General features: G+C 38.5%; 1 protein-coding gene across 12 annotated transcripts in view; it reads right to left on the bottom strand.

The window, feature by feature from the left end:
- Positions 1-22,002, bottom strand: part of DENND5A (DENN domain containing 5A) — a 62,249-nt gene that overhangs the window by 8,056 nt on the left and 32,191 nt on the right. For 3 of the 12 annotated variants that reach the window (XM_086892013.1, XM_086892014.1, XM_086892024.1), the window contains 13 exons: positions 18,338-18,655; positions 16,844-17,059; positions 15,739-15,973; positions 15,152-15,302; positions 14,470-14,563; positions 12,417-12,524; positions 11,360-11,491; positions 9,612-9,764; positions 8,687-8,791; positions 6,375-6,459; positions 4,906-4,990; positions 3,774-3,902; positions 1,406-1,527 (listed from right to left, as the gene is read on the bottom strand). In XM_086892013.1, coding sequence (XP_086748139.1) covers positions 1,406-1,527; positions 3,774-3,902; positions 4,906-4,990; positions 6,375-6,459; positions 8,687-8,791; positions 9,612-9,764; positions 11,360-11,491; positions 12,417-12,524; positions 14,470-14,563; positions 15,152-15,302; positions 15,739-15,973; positions 16,844-17,059; positions 18,338-18,655 — 1,933 coding nt within the window. The remainder of the gene's footprint in view (positions 1-1,405; positions 1,528-3,773; positions 3,903-4,905; positions 4,991-6,374; positions 6,460-8,686; positions 8,792-9,611; positions 9,765-11,359; positions 11,492-12,416; positions 12,525-14,469; positions 14,564-15,151; positions 15,303-15,738; positions 15,974-16,843; positions 17,060-18,337; positions 18,656-22,002) is intronic. The other 9 variants (XM_086892015.1, XM_086892017.1, XM_086892019.1 and 6 more) reach the window with 3 other exon arrangements.

Below are 22,002 nucleotides of genomic sequence, written 5' to 3'. Positions count from 1 at the left end.
CCCCCAGGTCCCACTCAGGTACTAACTGCAGCCTTTTTTTATGGGCATGGATGGCAGCAGCATTCACTACCATGGCTGAACAAATCCAGTGAAAATACAGCATAATGCTGCAAATTTCTCTCTGCCATGCCACTCTAAGTTATGCTAACTTTAGCACTTAGCAATTTCTTAGAAGAACCAGCAAATTTTTACCCTTCTGAATAGCACCACACATATGCACAAAGGCTTTCTGGTCCCCTGGTCTACCTGTGAGTAATTCCATGCAGTATCACCTGAGCTGCAGTCCTTCCTCTGCCTCTTGAGGTATATGCTCTTCCACCACCCAGCATCTCCTGCACAGCCCTCTGTTAACCAACCTTTTATAATAAAATCCAATTCTCTGAATGGTCACTGTGTTTCTTGGCTTACTGCCCTTCTTTCATAGTGCATAAGCAGATTACACTCAGGGCTTTTCAGCTGAGGCGTTTAATGCATTTCTCCCTCAGCATCTCCTCAGCTGTCAGTGCCCTCGAGAAAGCATTTGGTGGTTGAATTTTCTTAAAAGCCCAATGCTAATAGCATTTAAGAATGAATTAAAATGTTTCCCTTTTTATTTTCTGTGCTGATAGTCCTAAAGTAAGTGACAATTTAACTGCATCCAGCAGACCAGATTTTCATGTTATCCAGAACTTGCCTACAAGACCAAAAGTTATTTTCCTTGTCTGTTTGCTCTGTCTTTCAAACACACAAGCATGAATCACAAAACACTACCAAAGGTAGTCCTTTCACATATCCCACCCCCAATTTTATCAGCCTTGCTAAATCTTTCCTTATTTTTCCCTCCCAGTGAGGTCCTGTGGCAGCAGGCACACAGATCTTTGAGAACTCTGTAACACACTTAAGCATCAACAACAGCTTAAAAGTTTCTCTAGGGTATCTTTTTAACAACTAGAAGGAAAAAAATAAAAAAATACATTGAGGAGCTCTGATGCAGCCCTCAACAGGCATTTTGTTGCTACCCCAAACCCAGTGACATGCATCCAGCAAAGTAGCCTGAGCACAAAATAGGAAAGCTTTTAATTCCCAGCATGTATTAATATTCTTACCTTGATAGTGAACAACCCAAACTGTGCCTATTCAGTATCATGCAAACAAGCCCATCACAAAAAATTCAGCTGAGAACTCACCCCCAGCTAGAATTATTAGAGCTATGTATTTTACTAAGTTAGAAACAAAAGGGACAGAGAAAGAAACTCCTGCCCACCAGAGAAGATCACGGAAACAACAATACAGCACACACAGATGGATCCCAGGGAAGAAATGCAGAACAATTATATTAGGGCATGTTGCTCAGAGCTGTTTAGAATTTTGGACAAGGATTCAACCAAATCTGGAAATCAGAGTTGCAGGGAAAGCAAATACTTACAGATTGTTGTGAAAACATTGGTAAAGCAAAAGTAATCAACAGCATTGAATGACAGGAGATGATACAAGAATTGTTCTTTTTCATCATCGCAGCGGAGGAATGCATAACGCTTGTAGAGTTTTCTGACAAAGCAAAACACAACACATAATCTGTCACAGTAACAAGATGCTTTCAGTGAAATGTTTTCTACTGTGCAAATTTATTAGGTACACTGTGAATAATGGGCAAGAGATTACAAATGAGAAGTGATACTGGGAGAGTCAAGGGTTTTCAGTGTGCCAAGATACACTGACTCTCTCTGCAAGGCTGACATCTCCAAAGTGAATCAGTCCAGGTCTCATTATCTTCCACCCCTCAAATGTAATATTTGGTCTAAGGGTCTTCTCCCACCCAAAAACACCCCAAGACGGAAAAAGGAATTTTGCACTTTCTCAAAAAACATTCTGACTTCTTTTGACCATGTACAATGACAGAACTGAAATAAAGAGAACTCTCCTAAGTTACTTCTGAGCAGAGGGTGCCATGGGAGAGTTTTCCAGCACATGATGTATGACAGAAGACTGTTCCCAAAGGACATAAGGCAAAAACTGGGGCTATCTGCTTGTATTTGGCTATAGGTGATCACCCAGAGCCTACAACAACCTGCACATTAATCCAGGGAATAGTTTCAGTGTTGATAGTATACAGCTCCTGACACAACCAAAATGATAGGTATGTAAAAGTGGCAACCAATACATAATAAAAGTGTTGGGAATAATCTTAAAAGAAGAGCACACCAAAATATATCAAAACACAACTGATACTGCAGGAATATCTAAACCCTCAAGAATGCAGGAATTAGGTATTAGAAATGTTGACACAGCCATGGATAGGACATTCCTGCCAGGAGGGCATCCTGACAACTCCTCTCAATTTCAGGTATCAATTTACAAAAAAGTCAGCAAGTCACAAGACAGAAACTTGCAAAACAAATCAATGATAATCAACATAAAGGCATGTTCTCACATAACAAACCTAACACTAGAGACTGACAGGAAATGTTCAATGAAAATAAAGAGACCGAGCCTTAAATTAACCTAACCTGCCTGTAGCCACAAGAGTGGTAAAGCCACAAAAATCTCACAGGTGCCCATGTGTGAGTTTCATTTGCACAATCTGAATCACATGTTTGACAGCCTGTCAGGGTATGTGCTGTCCTGTCTCTTCAAAGGGTAAGGTTTCTCTGTTCCCCTAGCACATAAAGGTCTCAGGAGAGTGAAGCCATGTGATTTCTCTCCGTTCCTTTCGCAGACTAGAAAGAAACCAAGCATGTTACACTTTCCTTCCTTGTTAACAAATGTCAAGTAAAGAGAATGGGATGATTAAAACATCTAACAGCTGCTTCAGAAAAGAACAACACACCATCTTGTTAACTGTAAAATGGCAAAAGTAGCACCATTACTTTTAGTACCCCACTGAACTTGGCACTGCTTCCTCTAAAAACAAGTGGGGCACACTTTCAAACCATACTGCCTAGAACAGCTCTCTAAGTAGGATACCTGAATACCCAGTACACAGCACAGGAGATTACAGAGAATTGATGTCATCCAGTGTAAGTTACTCCTTTGTCATTTTCATTTTAAACATACTTTTGCTACAGAATCTGCCAGACAGATGAAGAGTACACTGGCTAGTGTTTAAAGAGGTTTTTTTTTTCATTTTCTTTTGTGGGGGTACATGGAGTGTGGTGGTGTGTGGAAAGCCCTCTCACAGCACTTGCTCTGCATGGGACAAGCACTGCTAAATTTAACCTAATCTGAACTGTTGACTTCACTGGAGAGGCTTAACCTTAATTTGGAGATACAGGTAGATTTATTAGCTGTCCTTGTTCCATCCTTCAGCTTTTCCTTATTCACTGAAGGCCACAGCTTCATCAGAAAGTCCAACATAATACAAGACAAGGCAAATCTCAAATAATTAGCTGTTGGGCTTCAGGGGGATTGGGGAAGAAATTTCTTGGAAGTTGGTGAGTGGAAGGAGAGAAAAGGAAGAGCAGACAGCATAGGTTAAGCTGTCTCCAGAAAGAAATCTTCAATTAATGACAATTACTATGGCTTTCATTTCCACACAGTAAACACTGTATGTGACTATTGGGAAAGCAATTCACCTTATGCTGTTAAGCAGGCTATAAATGTAAAAACACATGTGAAGAACCTCAGCATTGAATCCTAATTCCCAAACAGCTCACACACTTGGAAGGCCAGTTTGTTCCATGCCTTCTGCACACTGCTAAGCAGATCCAAAAATAGGCACACCTGGATTTTTGAAACCAAATCATTATACTGATTTTAATTTTTTTAAAAGCTTTGCCCAAGATAAACCATCTTACTTTGTGAGTTCATGATCTGAAAGCAACTGTTTCAGATGCCTAGAAAGCAACTTCTTTTCCATAGAGAGGCGAACCCAGGCTCTGGCCTTGCCAACATCTGTTTTGATCTCACTAATGTTCTGGATATGCCTGTAAAAAAAAGAAAAAGACATGTTTGGTATTGTCAAAGCATGACAGTTCTTTTGAACCAAGCTAGGCTGAAGTTTCCCAAAGAACACAAAATATCAGGTAAATTTTAGGAAAAAGAAACATAATCACCTTAATATTCAACACAATAAAAAAAAAAAAAATCCCTGCAATCTAGCTCAAAGAGAATAAGAGCCTGAAAAAGAAATATCTGCAATGCAGTGCCCTATTTACAAAATTCTATGCCAGGCCCATTGTCTCACATGATTTAGGACTCATTCTGGACCTTATCGCTGCAATATTTATGGCTGGATGCTTTGGAAAATTAGATATTGTCTTTGCATGCTCAGGAGAAGCTTTTCTTGCACACAAGACACAAATGGTATATTTTAATAAGACAAGCAAATACTCAATTAATTCCTCCCTACTGAAAAAAATGGATGCTGAAAGAAAAAAGAGGGAGTAGAAAAAAGAAGGAATAGAAAATTCCTGTCAAGGTTTTTTCAGAAGTTCTGCATATTGCATTTTTCAGTGTACTGAAAAGAAGGCATTGGGCAGAACCTGTAGTTTTGTTCACACTACAGTACTGAATGTTAGGTAAACCCATTCTTTAGATCAAACAAGTTCTTTAAACTGCATTCTTCCCTGAGAAGCAAAACTTCAGAACTACGTAACCAACTCAGCAATGACTGGGAAAACACAAACATTACTCCCTCACCTCTGTGGAAATAAACCAATACACAAAATGTTAGAAATATGAAATCTCTGTCGTGTTATTTCCATAAGTTAATACCTCTGACAATATAAAACCTCCTCAGTATGAAACCTATTTCTGTAAAGGTCAATGAAAACACTGAACTATCTACTTTTAAATGGTTCAACAGGTTCCTTCCCCACAGCCCCCTCCTGCTGCAGGAAACACAGGCTTTTCTAGATGGTGTACAGTAGACACAGAAACAAATGTGCAAATCTCAGGGGGTTTCTGGGTTTAACAGTTCAAACTCACCTCATATCCTGGATGAGAGAGATTCTGAGAGGTGACATGGCTGGACTTGTATCAGATTTTCGTCTTTCTGAATCAAGAAGTATTCCTAGATTCAGAAGAAAAAAATTTCTTGTTAGCAGAAATCCATCTAAAGATTCTAAAATCAATATAAAAAAAGAAGGTAAATTAACACCAATTTGCACTCTTGTATTACTGGTGACTCTGAAGGTACTGTGGTGTTTTTCCACTCCAAATGACATGAAAATCTAATATGCTACACAGGTGGTTCTACAGATCAGCACACACTGAACCAACACTTTACTGAGCTTAGATTCAGCTGAAATTGGTATGACATCAAACAGCCTAAGACCTATAGTAATCAAATTAGTAATTAAAAAATAAATTCAGTAAATTAGTCTTTATAAAGACTACCCTGTTTTCTTGCTGTGTAAGTACCCCTGGCTGGCACCGTTGACACCTGAGAACAGTGTTAAATATGTTTATATTATAAACATATACTGAGCTATTACCCTGCACATGCCTGTAGCACCACTGCCTTTTAAATACCACATTTTGGGGTTTTCAAGCAAGATAATTACTCTTATCTTTCAAATTCCACTCCAGAATGAAGTTCTGTGTTGAATACAATCAACATGCCCTAAATCCCATGTTAGAAAGCATAGAACTGATTGTGACTTACTCTAATGTACAAAACCACTAAGAACTAAGGGACATTCAGGAGACCATAAAATTTCCAAACCTATGGTTTTGATTGTTTACAAGATCTTGTGCATGTTACTAATGTTCAAATCTTTTTTTAAAAAGCTGCTTACAGCGGCTTTAAATAAAAAAGGTACCCACTGCTTCCCTCAAACCTATTGTTCTCTCCAAATTTATATCCTATGCCCCTGACACAAGAAGTAAAGTTTAAGGATTACAGTAATAATCCTAGAAATATATTATCAGTGGATCTTATGTACAATATTGCTTCTACTGCAACACTTGATACAACAAAAATATGTTTCTTCAGTTTATGTTTTAAAAAATAAGCCTCCTGTTCAGTTGTTTTTCAAGCCATAATGTAAAACTTCAGGCTGTAGAGCACAATTTTATGTGCTTATACTTGTTTTCCACCCCCACCCATAAGATCATTTGCTCTGCCAGTCATGCAGAGCCTGTGTGTCACATGGAGGATGATGTACCAGAGCAATCCATTTTAAAGCCTATCTCTGAAGCATCAGCTATTTCTGGTTTCTGACTACCATGGTAGCCAGATCCCAAACCAGTGGGCTCAATACAAACCAGTTTATTTTTCATAAAATATATTGAGATAATACACCAGGCCCATATTAAAACTATAGCAGGTGTAACACTTGATCCAGTTATACTGAGTGAAGGTATTTCCAAGGGAAGAAAACCCTATATGGTGTAAATCTGCAGGCAGCTCTTACAGCTTTTATTCATCTTCTTCCAGCAGATGCCAATCTTACCTGAGGTACTGAAGCTGCCTGATGTGGTTCTTCTTTGTCTGTTTTCTAGGTAATGTAACAGATGAGACCACAAAGCAGACTTTCCCTAAAATTAAAAAATATTAGTTAAAGAAATCACTACCAGCTGAATTAAAAAAAAAAAAAAAAGTTTGAAACATTATTGAAAATATCAGCCATGACAAAAACTTGCTTTAAAGATGTTTTTCCCTATAAACTCAGTGGTAAAAGCCAAAAACAAGACACAGTTGGAGGCGCCTGGGAGCTGTAAAGAGGCTGAGAAGGAAAAGCAAGAGTCAGACTACTGGGATCAAATGGTTCTGGTAACAGGAAAAAGTCAAAGGAACTCCTTCCCTCTTAGTTCATTACCATGACAAGAAAACATTCAAAGGCTTGTAAAATGCTGTGTGAATGTGGAGTTTTAAATCTGAGGCTGTGACCTGTCCTGTGGGTCTCTCCCTGCCTGCTTCTCCAGCAGGGAAATGACAAGAGACAGAGCCAGTCTGAGCAAGACACACCCAGGCCAAGCCCTGCTCCCTTCAGGGTAATTCAGAGCTATGGATAAATGCTGCCCATTTTTAGACTCTCAAAAGAGTCCCCTCAATTTCATCAGGCAAAGCACCTGGATAATCAAAAACACAGTAAGATACCCCAAAATATAAGCAGGACAGTGAAAGCTTATCAGCAAAAACACCCCAGTTCTACAAATTGTAAAACCAACTTAAGAGTTAGAATATGGGATGCTGTATTTACGCCAAGTTGAATCCATCAAATGACGTAAAAAGGTGCACCTTGCTCATTATGTTGCTTTCTTAAACCCTTGGTTGCTTAAAGCAGAGAGTGAGGAAATCTTTTACTTGGAAACTCTAAAGATTCTTGGATGCGTCATAAAATATTTCACATAATAAACCAAAAGCTTCGAAACCTGCAGAAAGGCAGCAGTAAGCAAACAGAGGCTTTCCAGCACATCAATTGGACTTACTTACAGATAATTAGTATTACTTATCTTCCTGAATTACTGTATTAACCTGAAATCCCTGTAAAGATCTAGCAATTCTGCGTTTCAGAAAAGTTGTCATATTATAAGGCCATATTTTTATTTACAGCTTTGTGCAGAAAGAAACCATGACTGTAAAGCAATAGTTGTCAATTCTGCACTATCAATTTAACCTAAAATTATCTAAGTGCCTTCCCAGAAGTGCAGCAATGATAGTTCATCTTTAAAAGTTTTTTAAACTATATTTAAAAATCTCTAACCATTGCCATCCTATAGCTCCCAACAGTTGACATAAAGAACTATTGATCATGAGGGTTTATTCCAGAAGTGGCATGCCTCCAGAAGAATAAATCCTAGAGTGTCTGTAACATCTGTGCTGACAGAAATCTATTAAAAATATGCATTCAGTGGTGAGGATATAAAAAAATCCATTGTGTCTTGTGCATACCTGACAGATCCAACACGGAAAGCCAAAACTACAAGTCTTATTACAAACAGACAAAAAAAAAGAACATGAAAATATCACCCAGCAAAGAGTTACATCCAAAACTGTGTTTTCTCCCAATACACACACATGCACACACAGTCTAGTGTTCAGCAACCAGCTGCCATGGCAAGGAGAGCTGCAACAGATCACAGAAAGCAGCAACAAAGGATCCTGCAGCAAATCGATGTCAACAACCATGATGAATGTGAGAACTCATGCAGTGTCTGCCCGCTCCTTCAGCACCGTGGACCTCTCCTTTAACTTCACCAAATAGCAATGATGATGCAAGCTGGATCTATAAGGGGAAGGAAGACAGCCTAAGGAAAGCAGAGGGAGAGAGAATGGGCAAGGGAATAACCAAGGCCTTCTGAAAGTCCAGACTACTTCAGTCATTAGATCCTACATCACAGCTCCCGTGCATTGATCGGGAGAACGGAAGGCATGGATTCCCTTTGCACGTGGAAAAATCAGTAGGTAGCTAATGTAGGACTACTGGGGTTCATCAGCAGGGAAGAGGTAAAAGCAGGGATTGGTGGAAGGAAAGCCATCCTCATTACTATGGTCAGTTGAGAAAGAAGAGTCTTCCTTGGCTCATTATTGAAAAATAAAATAAAATCAATGTATGAAACAGCAGGCTTTTGCATATTTCATAAAGGCCAGAGCACACAGAGAACTGGTGGTGCTTTTTTACTTTTTATTTTTTTAAACTCTGGATCATACTATGAGATACACTGCACTTCCTCCATCAGGCCTCTATTCTATTCCACCACTCTATTTATTCCACCATTCAGCACCGTTTGCCAACATCTGCAATCAATCCAAAGCATTAACCTTATGAAGGGTTGGCCGTCTGGTGGTCTGAAAGGCCCAAATCTGGGTTGAAGCAGAGTATACTGATGCTCTGTCTTCTAAGACGAAAGCAGTACAGCTTCTATCCTAAGTGATATACAAGAGGGAAGGGAGAGAATCACATGATAAATCTTCACATAGAAAACTGTTGTATAATTTGAAGGAGAGCAGAGTTAAACACTGGTGTTTGGGTGCTGGGAACAGAGATACTGGATTACAGTTGTCTAGACTATGAACATATATTCCTTCAAAAAAAAGTCATTCTTCTCCACCCTTGCTACTCCTTTGTACAAGGGAGGAGTAAAGTTGGTAAAGGCCCTCCAAACTCCATGTTGTCCCACAAGGGACTCCAAACAGAAGAGCAAAACCATTATTAATTTCATACAAAACCCCAACATCTCTAGCTAGTGATCTTGTAACCATAATTTAAGTACCCCTACATCACTCAGAAAGAACCAAAATAGCAAGACTGTTACTTTGAAGTACTAAGTTATCCTTCAGGAAAACAATTTCCCCATCCCACTGAGCACCTTTAGGATATGCTGCCTAGTAACCTATGCAACTTCATTTACAAAAATATTAAGAACACAGCAAGAGGTTTTTTGCACCACCCTATTAAAGAAAAACCTACCAAAACCCACCAAACTAAACAAAAAACCCCGGGTTAAATGGAGATTCTTCCAAAAAGTCATCTGTGGAACACATCTACAGGTACACTTGCACATACCCCACAACATGGAGACAGACAAGAGGGTAGGAACTGACATAAAAAGGCCTGGGGAACACACAAGTATTTTAACACATCTACATATACACTAAAGGTGTCCTCTGAAAGCAGAGAGAGGGAAAGCATAACAGAACTTCAGGAAAGCATGCTCTGCAATGTACAGGAATATTTATTCCTCACCTGTTTGACTTGCAGACCATGGCTCCATATTCTTTCTAAGAGGTCACACAGACTGGCTATCAGGGTGTTCTCTTCCACTCCTGTGATATTCACTTCACCATGACCAAGCTCCACAGCTTCTCGACCCATTTTCTCAACCAGCATCCTCTTAGTCTCAAAAAGGACAAGGCAAAAGAGAGGTAAACCTCTCCCAGGAATTTCCAAGATCACTTTTTAAATGACCAATAAAGAAGCACATGACAACAAAATTTTGGCAGAAAAACTGTCTGTATATATATATATTTCTGGCATTAGTGCAGAACTGCACTTCTTTTATCCCTGCTTTTCAAGGCAGGACAGCACCAGTGCTGATCTATTTTTCTAAGAAAGGGTTTGCAAATGGGCACATCATCCTCCACAGAGTAACCCCAACAATGGGAACAGCAGGTCACACATTAACAAGCTGGATGCTCAGCAGCAAGGCCACAAAACACAGATCTTGGGTAGTTTTGAAGCCTGGTGAGTACTGGATGCAGGACAAGAGCAGGACACTTCGTCCACCTCCTCCTAGGGGAGGTGAATGCATCCAAGTGCTCCCAAGTAGCACGGGTATTGTCACTCCTGGGAGATGCTGTTCTGCCAGAAGGGCATTTGGATTAAATCAAACCCATTCTGGGGTGCACCTCTTGAGCTTCCCCATGAGCCATATTCTCCTGAACTGTACCCAATTTCATACTGGCCAACAAAACTTTCACCAGCTCTGGAGGTGGAGTCCTGCAGTCACAATATATTCATCATACAACCAACTGGAGGAAAAAAATGGTGAGGGAATCAGTTCCACTCATCTCTTAAACATTTTTTTCATTTTTGTTCCTATTCTAGACTCACTCTCAAATGTGGAATACTCCTTTAAGCCCTCTGCACAGTCTTGGTGGAGATTAAGAAGTCCAAGTTAATCTCTAGCTGCTTCTCCCCCTCACTCCCTCTGGCAATTTCTCACTGTCACAGACACAAGTCTACCTTCAAAATTTTTCACCATCTATTGTGCCTCTATTAAGGGATGGGGATTATTTGGACAGTTCCATAAAATGAAATCAGAAGTAGATGCACATATTAAATATTTTTTATGAAAGATTAGTTTTATGAAAAGTTGTATATATTAAAAAAAGTTGTATATAACTACTCATATAGTAGTATGAGTATCATATAACTACTCATGCAATACCTCCACTGACTTTAGGCAAGAATGTGTCTATTTCATAATTATTCTCATTGCTGTATTTTTATAAACATTAACATTTACTTCAGATTAACATGTTGTCAAATACATACTGGTGAAGCACATCTACAAACTAATGCCAGATTTCTTTGTTAAGTGCTTAAAAAGTTACACCTCAGAAATGTAATTATGAGAAAAGCTGCTGTATTTTCACCACAAGCCTCTCTTTTGGACTACTCTCTCTTGTTGAAATAGTACTGTCTCATTAGTTATAATTGAAATGTGCTATAATAGTCTTGGGCAGCGGGATGGTAAAGACCCTTCAGAATGTTCAATCTCTATCATAAATCTGCTTGATAAAGGCTCTGTTCCTTGCAGAATTTCTGAATACATTATCTCTTCATTAATTTCTCACCACCATGCAAAAATCCTTCTAAGGATAAAGCAGAAACAGCTGGCAGAAAATTGAGGGGGTTCGAACATACTGGATACAAAATGGTCCAGAAAGGGTGGATATGAGGGGCAGGAGAGCAGAATTCTTCTGTCTTACCTTATTTCGGCATTCTTTCAACAAGCCTTCTACAAACTTCCAGTTTGTTTGTGCAATTACTGATGGAGAGAGGTTAGAGAGCTTGGGCTGCCGGATGGTGCTGCCCAGATTCCTGGCTTCTTGGATGTATTTCTGGATTGGGGGAGGAAATGCACAAACACAGACAAAAGTGCAAGTGAGACTACTTGGCTGAGAGAAGAAGGTGAACTTATCTTTATAACCCACACCTCTGGAGTGAGGAGGAAAGGATCACATCCTCTTTAAGAACAGGACCCTTTTTATATCCAATATTATTTAGGTCTGAGAGACTTAAAACTGCTATTTCACCAGAGGTCAAATCCCCATTTATATTGTCTATACAGTATCAGAACACAGGCTGCTGAATTACAAGAACACAATACAAACTGCTAAGGATATTCAGATGCATAGAGATTCAGTTACTCCCCGCACCACTGCTAATTGTCTCCTTATATTTTTCATTCAAATGAAAATCTGCAAAAACTACCCAGACCAAGACTATTCAAGTGGCAGACTGGTCTACATGGGGGCTGCAAGAAAACTTTGCTCTTTCAGGAAGCAGCTGCAAAATGCAAATGATAGCAACATCTCTCAGCTGTGAACCAGCTGCATTTTTGAGGAAAATCATTTCCTGAACCCACTCTACTCGAAAGAGCTCTTCTGCTCCTATTACTGCCATCAAGGAGCTGCCATTGTTTTCACCCCAGAGACAAGAGTGATATGACAAATATTTTGGAAGCCAGGCGACCACAGGTTGGTTGGGGCACAGCTAACAGAGAATTAGTGATAGAAAGAAAGTCCTTTACAGGAGCTGATGGAATATTCAGGATTAGTACATATATGAAATTAACAGGAAACCTCTCTAGCTTACATTGAAATAATGACCAACTGAAATGTCAGTGAAGAGATCTGTCAAACACAACAGAGGGAAAACCCCACCTTCTCCACTGGCCTTGAACTAAAGAGCTATGATATATACATTTGATTATGCATCTCTATCCAGAACTATGATTACAGTGATATTGTGCATTGGACATACCAGATAATGCTCTGACACAGATTTTATAGAGGGCATGAAGGGCCAATCATGCTGGTCCCAGTCTAAACATAACTGCAACTGAAGCTCTGACATGGAAAAGTCCAGGTGCTGGCAGGATAAGTTGGTAGCAAAAAGCCAAGCAGATGTAAAGTGAAAGAGGTAAGCACATATGAAGTAATAAAAGCGAGCATGCAAAACAGAAAAGGAGAAGAGTGAAGACGTAATACAATGCAGAACTCCAAAGCATTCAACACAAAAATAAATTCATAAGTAATGAATCTGAAAGGAAAAAAGAAAAGATGGTGTTAAATCAGTGGATTGGTGTAAAGTCTGCCCTCCACTGGGCACAAATGTTTGCAAGTAAAAAGTCTCAATTACACAGATTTTTGTTGGCTGCCGCAAAGCTTCAATTTGTTTAAAACTCCCAACACTGCAGTTTGACACCTCCTGGTCAGCCTGACCCCAGTGTTCATCTCAGAAGAGCTCCCTCCCCACTCTCAAATTTACTGTAGAAGTTTGAGGTTCACCCAGAGAAGGGGTCAGTGTCCAATGACCATTATGTCATCAAGGGGGTACAGCATAAACCCCTAAAAAACAGCACCATTCCCACTGGCACTTGGTACCCCCAGATGAGCATGTATTTTAAAATATTTATTCCTCAGATATTACTTGCCTTTTGAGACAGAATAACTCCTATAGGAAATGAACCTGTGAGGAATCAGTTAAAAACCAAAACAAACAGAACACCCCAGAGACCAGAGGTAGATTTTTGCCTTTGTAATTAGCTCAGAAGTTTACATGCTTTAACAATTGTGTTGTTTAGCACAGTAATGAGGTTAGAAATCATCTACTATTCATTTCTGTTACGTCTAAGTAAAAAGCACTTCTGAGTTATCTGAGCATATGGAACATGTCAGAGCCAGAAACTACTCAAAGAGGTTTTTTATTATGCAGATATTTTTCTGTTACATGGTTATGGATGACAGAGATGACACTATAATTCAACAAAATTTTAACAAACCAGTAAGTAAATTCTGGAAATGAGTGCGTTAGGAAGGCAATTAAATCCATCACTACCATAAAAGGACAAACTGAACAAACACACTTGAGTTTCACAATACTATCCTAACAGACACAAGACTACTACTCCTTTAAAATTCAAAATTAAACTTTTCTAAGGATATTTAACAAGGCAAGAGAATATTGTGTTTAATGAACAACACACAAACAAAAGCAAAACTCTGGGGTTAGTAAATAAACAAAAACCTCTAATATTTTGAGACTATTCTTGGAATCACCCATAAATCAACACCTGGTGTAACAGTTTGAATCAGAAATTATACTGTAATTGGTTCACTCAGAGCTGTCAAAACCACCACAAAGAAAAACTGTGTCAGCTGTAGGAGCAGTGGTGAGAGATGTTTATCAGGTCAGAAGGTGGGTAAATCAGCATCAGACTGTGCTGTATAGAAACAGGCAGACACAAACGTGACAGTATGGGTGGGCTTCACATTCTCACCTAAGCAATGAGGTGGTCTCTCACTTTGTTACCTTAAGACATTTATTATGGTCTATAGAAGACACTTAACCAACTCCAAAGGGCAATGCTCCTGATTTTAGGATGAATGAAATAAATCCTTCTCTAGAGGTGGTTATCTTTCCTCCATCAAATACACAAAAGAAGCACAGGGTGACTAAATTACTTGGAGATGGGAAAGAGATGGCTAAAAACTATTAATTCCCCTCTTCCCACTCATCCCCTTTGAAAGAAAAAAAACCCCAGAACAACCTGAAATCATGTGATTATATTTTCAGAGAACTCTCCTATACGTGAGGTATCATTCTGTCCTGAGAGGGGGCAAAAATTACATAACTTTCATAATAAGAAAATTAAGTATTTTTGGTCTGCTACTTCATATGTATTAAATACACATAAGGGAGAGCAGACATCAACTGCAAGTAACTGTCTACACATTTCATAAAGGTTGCTGAGTATTTTTCAGGCCATTAGGAAAGAAAAAAAATCAGATCTCTAGAGCTGAGCAATTTTCACCTCTCTCTGGTCATTGTCCAGTCGCAGGTGCTCCGTGTGTTGTTTCTGTCTGTCCTTGCGCCTCCACTGAGCAGGAGCATTCCTCTTTGTCCACCTACACATGGGGGAATAACATCAGCCAAATGTCAGGAGTCAGGGGAAGGGCAGAGGCAATCAGAGGTTTCCAGCTTATTCTATATTGAACATGCTAACATCAGTTACATCAGCCAAAGCACAGCTGCAAACACACACAAAGAACCTCTGGAATATTGGGCAACCAAAATATTTTAGAATATTAGATCACATACATTTGCTTTGTATTTTTCCTTTTTTTTTACCCACAATTCCAGGGATAACTTAAGCCTTGCCCCTTAAAAACCCACTTTGAGGTTTTTATAAGAAAATATCCTAAAATATTTGCTACCTCCTACATGAGATTAAATAAGGGGATCTGCTTTTATATTGACAATAATTGTAAATAACTCAAAGTACACAAACTATCATCTCAAACATAAGAGGGGTTTCCTCAGTAAATTTGCTTCAAGAAGTCCAGATTTAAAAAAGGAAAAAAAAAAACCCAGACATAGCAAAAGCCCCACCCCACATGATCTGACCTGTTCTCATTTGAAATAACAAACCCAAAATCGATTTTGCTTTCTAAGATCTTGCCAAGATTCATCACCTGTTGCCTTAGCTTACTCACTTGTTGCTTGCTGGGCCGGTGGATAAAACGTCAGACTGGAGCTTAGGAAAAAATCCAAGCTCATACTTCCCTTGTCCAATTTTCATGTCCAGCAAGTGTGGGTGAACTGCAGTGTGATCTATTTTTGCCAGCCTTAATTCAATAGATTTCTCTGAAATGGTAAGAAAGTTAACTTTTTTTAAGGTGTTTTTATCAGACACGTATATATAATCACCTATCTTCAACTAAAATCAGATGTGAAATTAAAGAAATAGGTGGGAGTTGCTTACTGATTCCAACAGGGTACAAGAGCATTTCTGACATCAAAGAATGCCACCAAAAGGAGAAAAATATTTATCTTCTTAAGCTCAGACATCTTTCACACACAAAGCATTCAGGAAGACATCCGAGTTCTACTTTACATTAATTTCATCTCACATCTCAACATCACAGAAAACATTTAGTCCACTGTTTAAGCTTTACATCTTTGCTATTTTGGTCTATTTTTTTTGAGGTTTTAAACCATGAATCATTACTTAATCTAATGTCTACAACAAACAGAACTGACCAATACACTAATTGTCAAGCAGGAGCCTAATGGCCCTTACCAGCCTCATCAATGGTTGTGCACTTTTGATACATAGATGTGCGCAGAGTCGGTGTCCTGACATTCAGCAGCCTGATTTTATCCACCCTAGAATCAAAAACTCTCAAAACAGGGTCTTTGTCGTCTTCATCGTGGCACATAATCTTATTGTCAATAAAGGATGCAAACATTTGGGTCTCCAGGAATCTTGAGAGGAAAGGCAAGTAAGGTTCAGGCTGGTCAGATAAGAAAGAAGCCTAAGAGACAAGAAGAGATAAAAGTGTTTAGGAGTCTGCAAAGAGAGAGAGACATCCACCAGATGCACAGTTTTTCTGATCAATGATGTATGAGAGTGCTTTGGTACCACTTAAAGCCTGATTTTATTACACACATCAATTCTATCCTCAAAATGGGATAAAATTTCCTAAATTAAAAAAAAAAATTTCAAAATTTTCAAAAATCCCTTAATTTTCTAAAAATTTCAACAGGATCCCAGCAAACAACACCATCAGTACCACAGGTGTGCATATTTGGGACTTCTGGCTTTGCTCACAGCTTTTGAAATCAATGGGAATCTCTTCATACAACTCGGTGGGAATCAGAGGAGTATTTTAGCAGACAGTGCTGCAACAATCTTCACCCACGTGAACTCTCCTGCTGACAAATATCTCTAGCAAAGAAGACAGTCCAAAAACTTGAAGAATTGGGTCTTATGATTCTCTACAAGAGTTAGGAAACATTTGGTACACAGGTATACAAGCATTTTCTGGGTTCATGACTTAATTCTCTAACATATTTGGAATTCCCCTGATTAAAAATCAAACCGTTTCCACCAGTATTATTTAACCTTAATGTGGGGGGTTAGCCCTAAAGTGAGGCTAAGCTATTTTCTAGAGCAAGCTGCATTTTTCTACAGTATCCTTAAAAGACTATCTTTAGCTCTTGAAGTTTATATTTGTATATATTTTTCCACATATCTGGGATATGAATTTTTTTGGGGAACACTGAAATTTACAGAATTACCATTTTGACAGTACAATTTTCCATCTGATGGCCCAATACACAAAGCCTTAGGTTTGAATACCGTTTTACCTCTTACATTGATGTACCTATTTATTACAACTTACTTTATCAAAGTTTTGCATCTGTTCTCTGTTTGTAAACCAGGATTCCTTGTCCTGACTGGGCTGAATGACAAACACTTCGTAATCTGCAAACATTTGTGTGAAGCGGTTGGCAAAAACTTCCCGAATCTGAATGTTCAGCTGGTAGATCTTGAATTCTTCTTCATCACACTGAATTTTAAGATCTTTTTTGCTACTGGTCTCCTCTCGCACCTCCAGCTGAAAAAGTAAGGGAAAACACAAATATGTCAGGTATTCCAGGCATACATGATTTTAATCTGCCATTCAGCTACTACTCTTCAAGTCAACATTTCAATAAAGAAAAATACTTACTGTTTCAACCACTGCAATAAAAGAGTAAAATCAAAAAATCTAGACAGAAACCTTAGAAAATTTTTCATAATAAACCAAAACTTACTTCAGTACTGTTTGCACTGGATATGTTTTAAATCTAAAAAGGGTAAATAACAACATACATGCCCATGTATGCCACAGACTTAATTTACTTTTTTTTTACCCTTCAATCACCTGCATAGGTTTTTTAGAGGTTTTTACTACCCTTAAAATTTTGCATATTAGGCAAATCTATATCTGGTGTCAAACAACTCCAGGTTTAGAACAGTTAAACACATGCCAGCCTTCAAATGAAGACAGTGAAAAAGCTGTGCATGTCTAGTAGCCTAAGCCCTTAGTGTAAATCACAATTCCCCACTACACAGCTCAGAGTAATCTTCAAGAAAGGAAAATGAATTTTCAGTTAAGATGTGAGTTAAAATTTATGAAAAAAGCACTAGATTTGAGATATTCAGTTCATAGGGGGTAAAAAATCACCAACAGTGACAGTCTTCATTCCATAAAAGCTAAAAAAACTCCCAGTGTTCTTTCAGGGAGTATATTTTATGCACAAAGGGCAACAATTTATTTTTTGCTTCACAATTCTGATCACTCAAAAGCTCCAATCAGGATCACCACGAGCTCTACATGTCCACTTGCTGGGACTCAGATACTCCTGAACTCTACAACATTAACCAGAAGAGAGCATCACAGTAACCTTATGGCAAATATATTACATAGAAGCAAAATTATAGATATATTCTACATAGAATGAAAAACATATCTGTAGAAACCAAGACTGGATGCAAACTTCAGAATTATCTAGATGTCAATTTTAGCCACTTAGCTCATTAAAAACTGGTGTCAATTTAGAATAAATCTCAAAACCAAGAATAAACAAGGCAAAGTGCCATTTTAAACACATTATCTTGGTAAAAAAAACACTTGGTGGATAGCAAAGGTTTTCCAAGATGCTGCAGGGTTAAATCCCATTCCCTCTCTCCCTTAAGCTTGTCCTTGTCTCTACAGGTGCTCACAGGGTTTGAGAACATGCTGACAGAAAGTTCCTTCTAGTGAAGACAGACATACAGCATCTCTGGACCATGACTTCAGACCATCTGCCACTGCAGGACCAAAGAGAGTGCAGCTCATTTCATATCTTACCTTTTCTAGACTCACACCTGTTCTTTTAACAAGTGCTTGGAGTCTTGCAATAGTCTCATTTTCCTTTAGCAGCTCATAGGAATTCAGAGGTGATCCTGCTATGTTCCCATTTCTTTTATCAGAAACCAGGTCACATGCTCTGAGGCTTTTCATCTTGGAGGCACTTTCACTGCAGTGCAGGTTTCCCTCAGGTGGAATTCCAAAAGCCATCAGTATCTCTGAAATTTCCTGAATGAACTCAAGTTTATTTGGAAACTGGGGTAGGTCTTCTGGCAGCTCGATGAAATGGTTGTCTACATCCACAAAGCACAGGTTAGCCTGGGATTTAATTTAGAACAGGACACCATTACAACATCACTAAGCACATTATTAATCTTTGGGATTTGTGCTTATTTAAAGATTCAAATACATTTGCTTTTGTTTGGTTATTTCATAAAACCGTTGCCCCAACCATTACTGAACTGACTGGTTGGCTTTGAAGAATGTAACACAAGACTTACATTTCCAGGTCTTTTAAGGAGGTAACTGAGAGAGAAGACTAATTTTACAGACATTTATGTACAAAATAGATTATAACATAAATTCGGATTTGTGATTTTTTTCATACAGGTACAGCTAAATTTTAACTACAGGATACATACAATTCCATTTTATACATGTTTATATGCAAGCAGGTAACTGCCTGTTGTTCAGATTATCAGTGCATTTCTCTAAAGGATTTAGCAAATCTCTGTCTAAAAGGTGTGCTGATACTGCAGAAGTGCAATGAAATTATCTTCTCTTTTTTTGTAAGCAACAAAAGGCAATTGCCTGACAACTAAGGCAATTCTTTGAACGAGCAAGTTTATTTCCGAGGGGAAAAATGAAATGAACTGGTTCCCATTGTGTTTTTCTGTTCCAATCTCCAACTCATTTACCACCAAAAAAGACCAAAGGGGGTGAGAAAGAAAAGAAAAACCACCTATGTGGCTTCCACAGCAAGATCAAAAGAAGTTCTGCATCTTTTAAGGTTTACCTCACTCTTTATTTGGCAAGGAGGAAGGTCCCCCTTTTGGCTTCTGCACTGCAAAATCAAATGGTTTCAAGACATTACATAACTACACACATCACAGCAAGAACCCCAGTCATGTGTGAAATCTGCCTGGGAAGTTAAGAACAGAGAAGTAACTTTGCTCTTCTGTAGAAGCATTTTAGTTTCTCTTCACTGCAGAATTAACACGGACTGTCACTATTCTGTTTAACCTTCACCATACAAAATCCTTTCACCCAGATTATGGGGTACTTCCAACCTAACTGCACTGCATTATTCTAGGAGCCACACCCAAATTCAGACCTCACTACAACTTGGCAGCAAAAACACTTTCCAGGTCTCTGAGAATTGACCTATCTCCAGTTATTTCCTATGATTCAGTAAGTGCAGAAGGACAGAAGCACCACCACAATTTAATTGGAAAGAAATAGAAGATATCAACTTATAGAAATAGAAGATATCATATCACATGGAATGAATGGTAAATGATCCCAGAAATCAGATCCACAAGTTCTGGTAGGAATTTACTGTGGGACTAACCATAGTAGACTAAAATAAGCTGTGCCTGATAAGAGCTGATCCTTTTAGTAAACTGTTATGAAAATATACATTTAGTATTTGTGACAGTTTTCTGTAGAACAGAGCTGGGTGTCAACTCTCCTATAAACACAAATATCTTACTGAGCTTCAACATTTAAACTGAAAAAAGAATTCTTAAAGCACAACTCCACTGGACATACTGCACTAGCTTGCACAGAACTAGTCCAATTCATGTCCTGCTACAATATTACCCATAGTTAAAAAGGTAAACATAATTCCAGTTCTCTATTTCCTAATGTTCTAATATTTTAATATGGAGATTGATTTCTTATGCTCAAATGAATGCATATAAAACAGTTTAATGTATCTTGTATAGATCCTTTACTGGAAATTAAATCACAAATTGAATTAGGTGTTGCAAAAGAATCCAAGGTCAATAAAGACAATTAACACATTTGATTCTCAAACAGCTTCTAGTGCACCTTAGAAAAAGTTGCTCTTTTTATGCAGGGCAGGTGTGATTGCTGAAATTTCCCTAGTATCAGCACTGCTCCAAGGCAGTATCTGAAGCAAGCACCTGAATTCAGGAGCTTCAAGGCCCCCATATGCCCATGGTTCCTTGAGGATCAGAAGTCAAGTCAGCTGGTATTAGTCAGAAACACTGTAAGCACTTCAAGACAGGAGAGAAATAAAGCTTTGAAACCAAGCACAATGCCTACCAATCAGTGCTGAGGGAGAAACAAAAAGCATTGAATTTGCCTCAAGCAGTCTGCAAAATGGCGAGACAGCCTCAATAAGAAACTCTTCAAACAGTTTAATTGTATTACTTCCTTTTACAACTTTTTTAATTGATGTCATTCAACTTTCCTTCCTTTTTGGATCAGATTCTGCAGAAAACATCACTCTTGGTCAATAAGCTTGGCTGTATCCACAAAGCACTTGGCCAGAAAGAAATCAAACATTAACCTTACCAAGGTAGAAATTCTAATCTTCATACTGAAATTAAACTCTTTGCCAGTGGAAGAAAAAGCCAAATTCAATGCTTGCTAGAATTGCTTATAAATATCTGGGCTAACACCTGCTTAATTCTTTCAAAATGTGATTTTCCCTTCTGCAGGGTTCCTCTCTAAGAGCCATGCACACAGTTTAAACACTCTGAGCTCCTGATAGTGATTGCTTATTGTGCAACTTGTAATTACATTTTCCAGAAATTGGCCTATATGGAAACATTTTTTAAAAGTCAGTGTGCAGCAATAGTCTAAGCAGAGTATAAAGAATATTTTCAGGGACACTGTAGTTATCCAGTGCCTGGTTAATAAGACATATGATAAGCAAAGATTCTTTAGCTGACTTTAGCCTCTCTGAATTCAGGGAATATGAGGTCATCCTCAAAAACTGCATAAACACTTTCCTCAGGGAACAGAAATGGCAAAAACACCTCAATGCACAAGCCCTTCCAGAGGTACCAAAACAGTATTCTTCTGTAAAAATGAAATTTGAAGTAAATCAGCGACAGATACCAGAGCAGTAAATTTCACTATGCTGCTACACTAATAGATCCAACAGAACAGAACACCAGTGAGGATAGAGGCGTCCCTTCCTTAAAAACTAAGAAAAATTACAAGTAATTCTTTATTTGCAAAATCATGGTCATCCAAAGCATTTTGTATGCTAGGAACTGGACAAGTACACAAAGCAGAAAAATAAAGGAGTTCTTTGGCCACAAGGGTTTAGTTATTTTGCCTCTGAAGGCAGCACAGTTGAGTGGGCTGTGAACAGCTGACAGCTCTCTATGTGGATACACTGTTAATTATTTTACACACAGAAAACTAAAATGAAATAAAGACAAGATATTTGGCAACACTTGTAAGTAGAGATATAATGGAAAGACCATCTTTAAGTTAGTTATTTGGTATTTCAGGTCTCTAGGACAGTCATATTTTTTTATTTGTTGCCCACATTTCAGATCAAAAGAAAACCCCAAAACAGTTACACACCACTTCAATAGCAAGACTCACAAGTGAGAACACATTACATCATCTATAATAAAAGGTTCTCCTGAGACACCAAGGAACAAGGATATCACATCCTAATT

This window comes from Cyanistes caeruleus, chromosome 6 (assembly GCF_971803275.1).
Source record: "Cyanistes caeruleus chromosome 6, bCyaCae1.hap1.1, whole genome shotgun sequence".
NCBI lineage: Eukaryota > Metazoa > Chordata > Aves > Passeriformes > Paridae > Cyanistes > Cyanistes caeruleus.
Note: the sequence above shows the minus strand (reverse complement) of the source record. Positions and strands in the feature narration are given on the sequence as shown.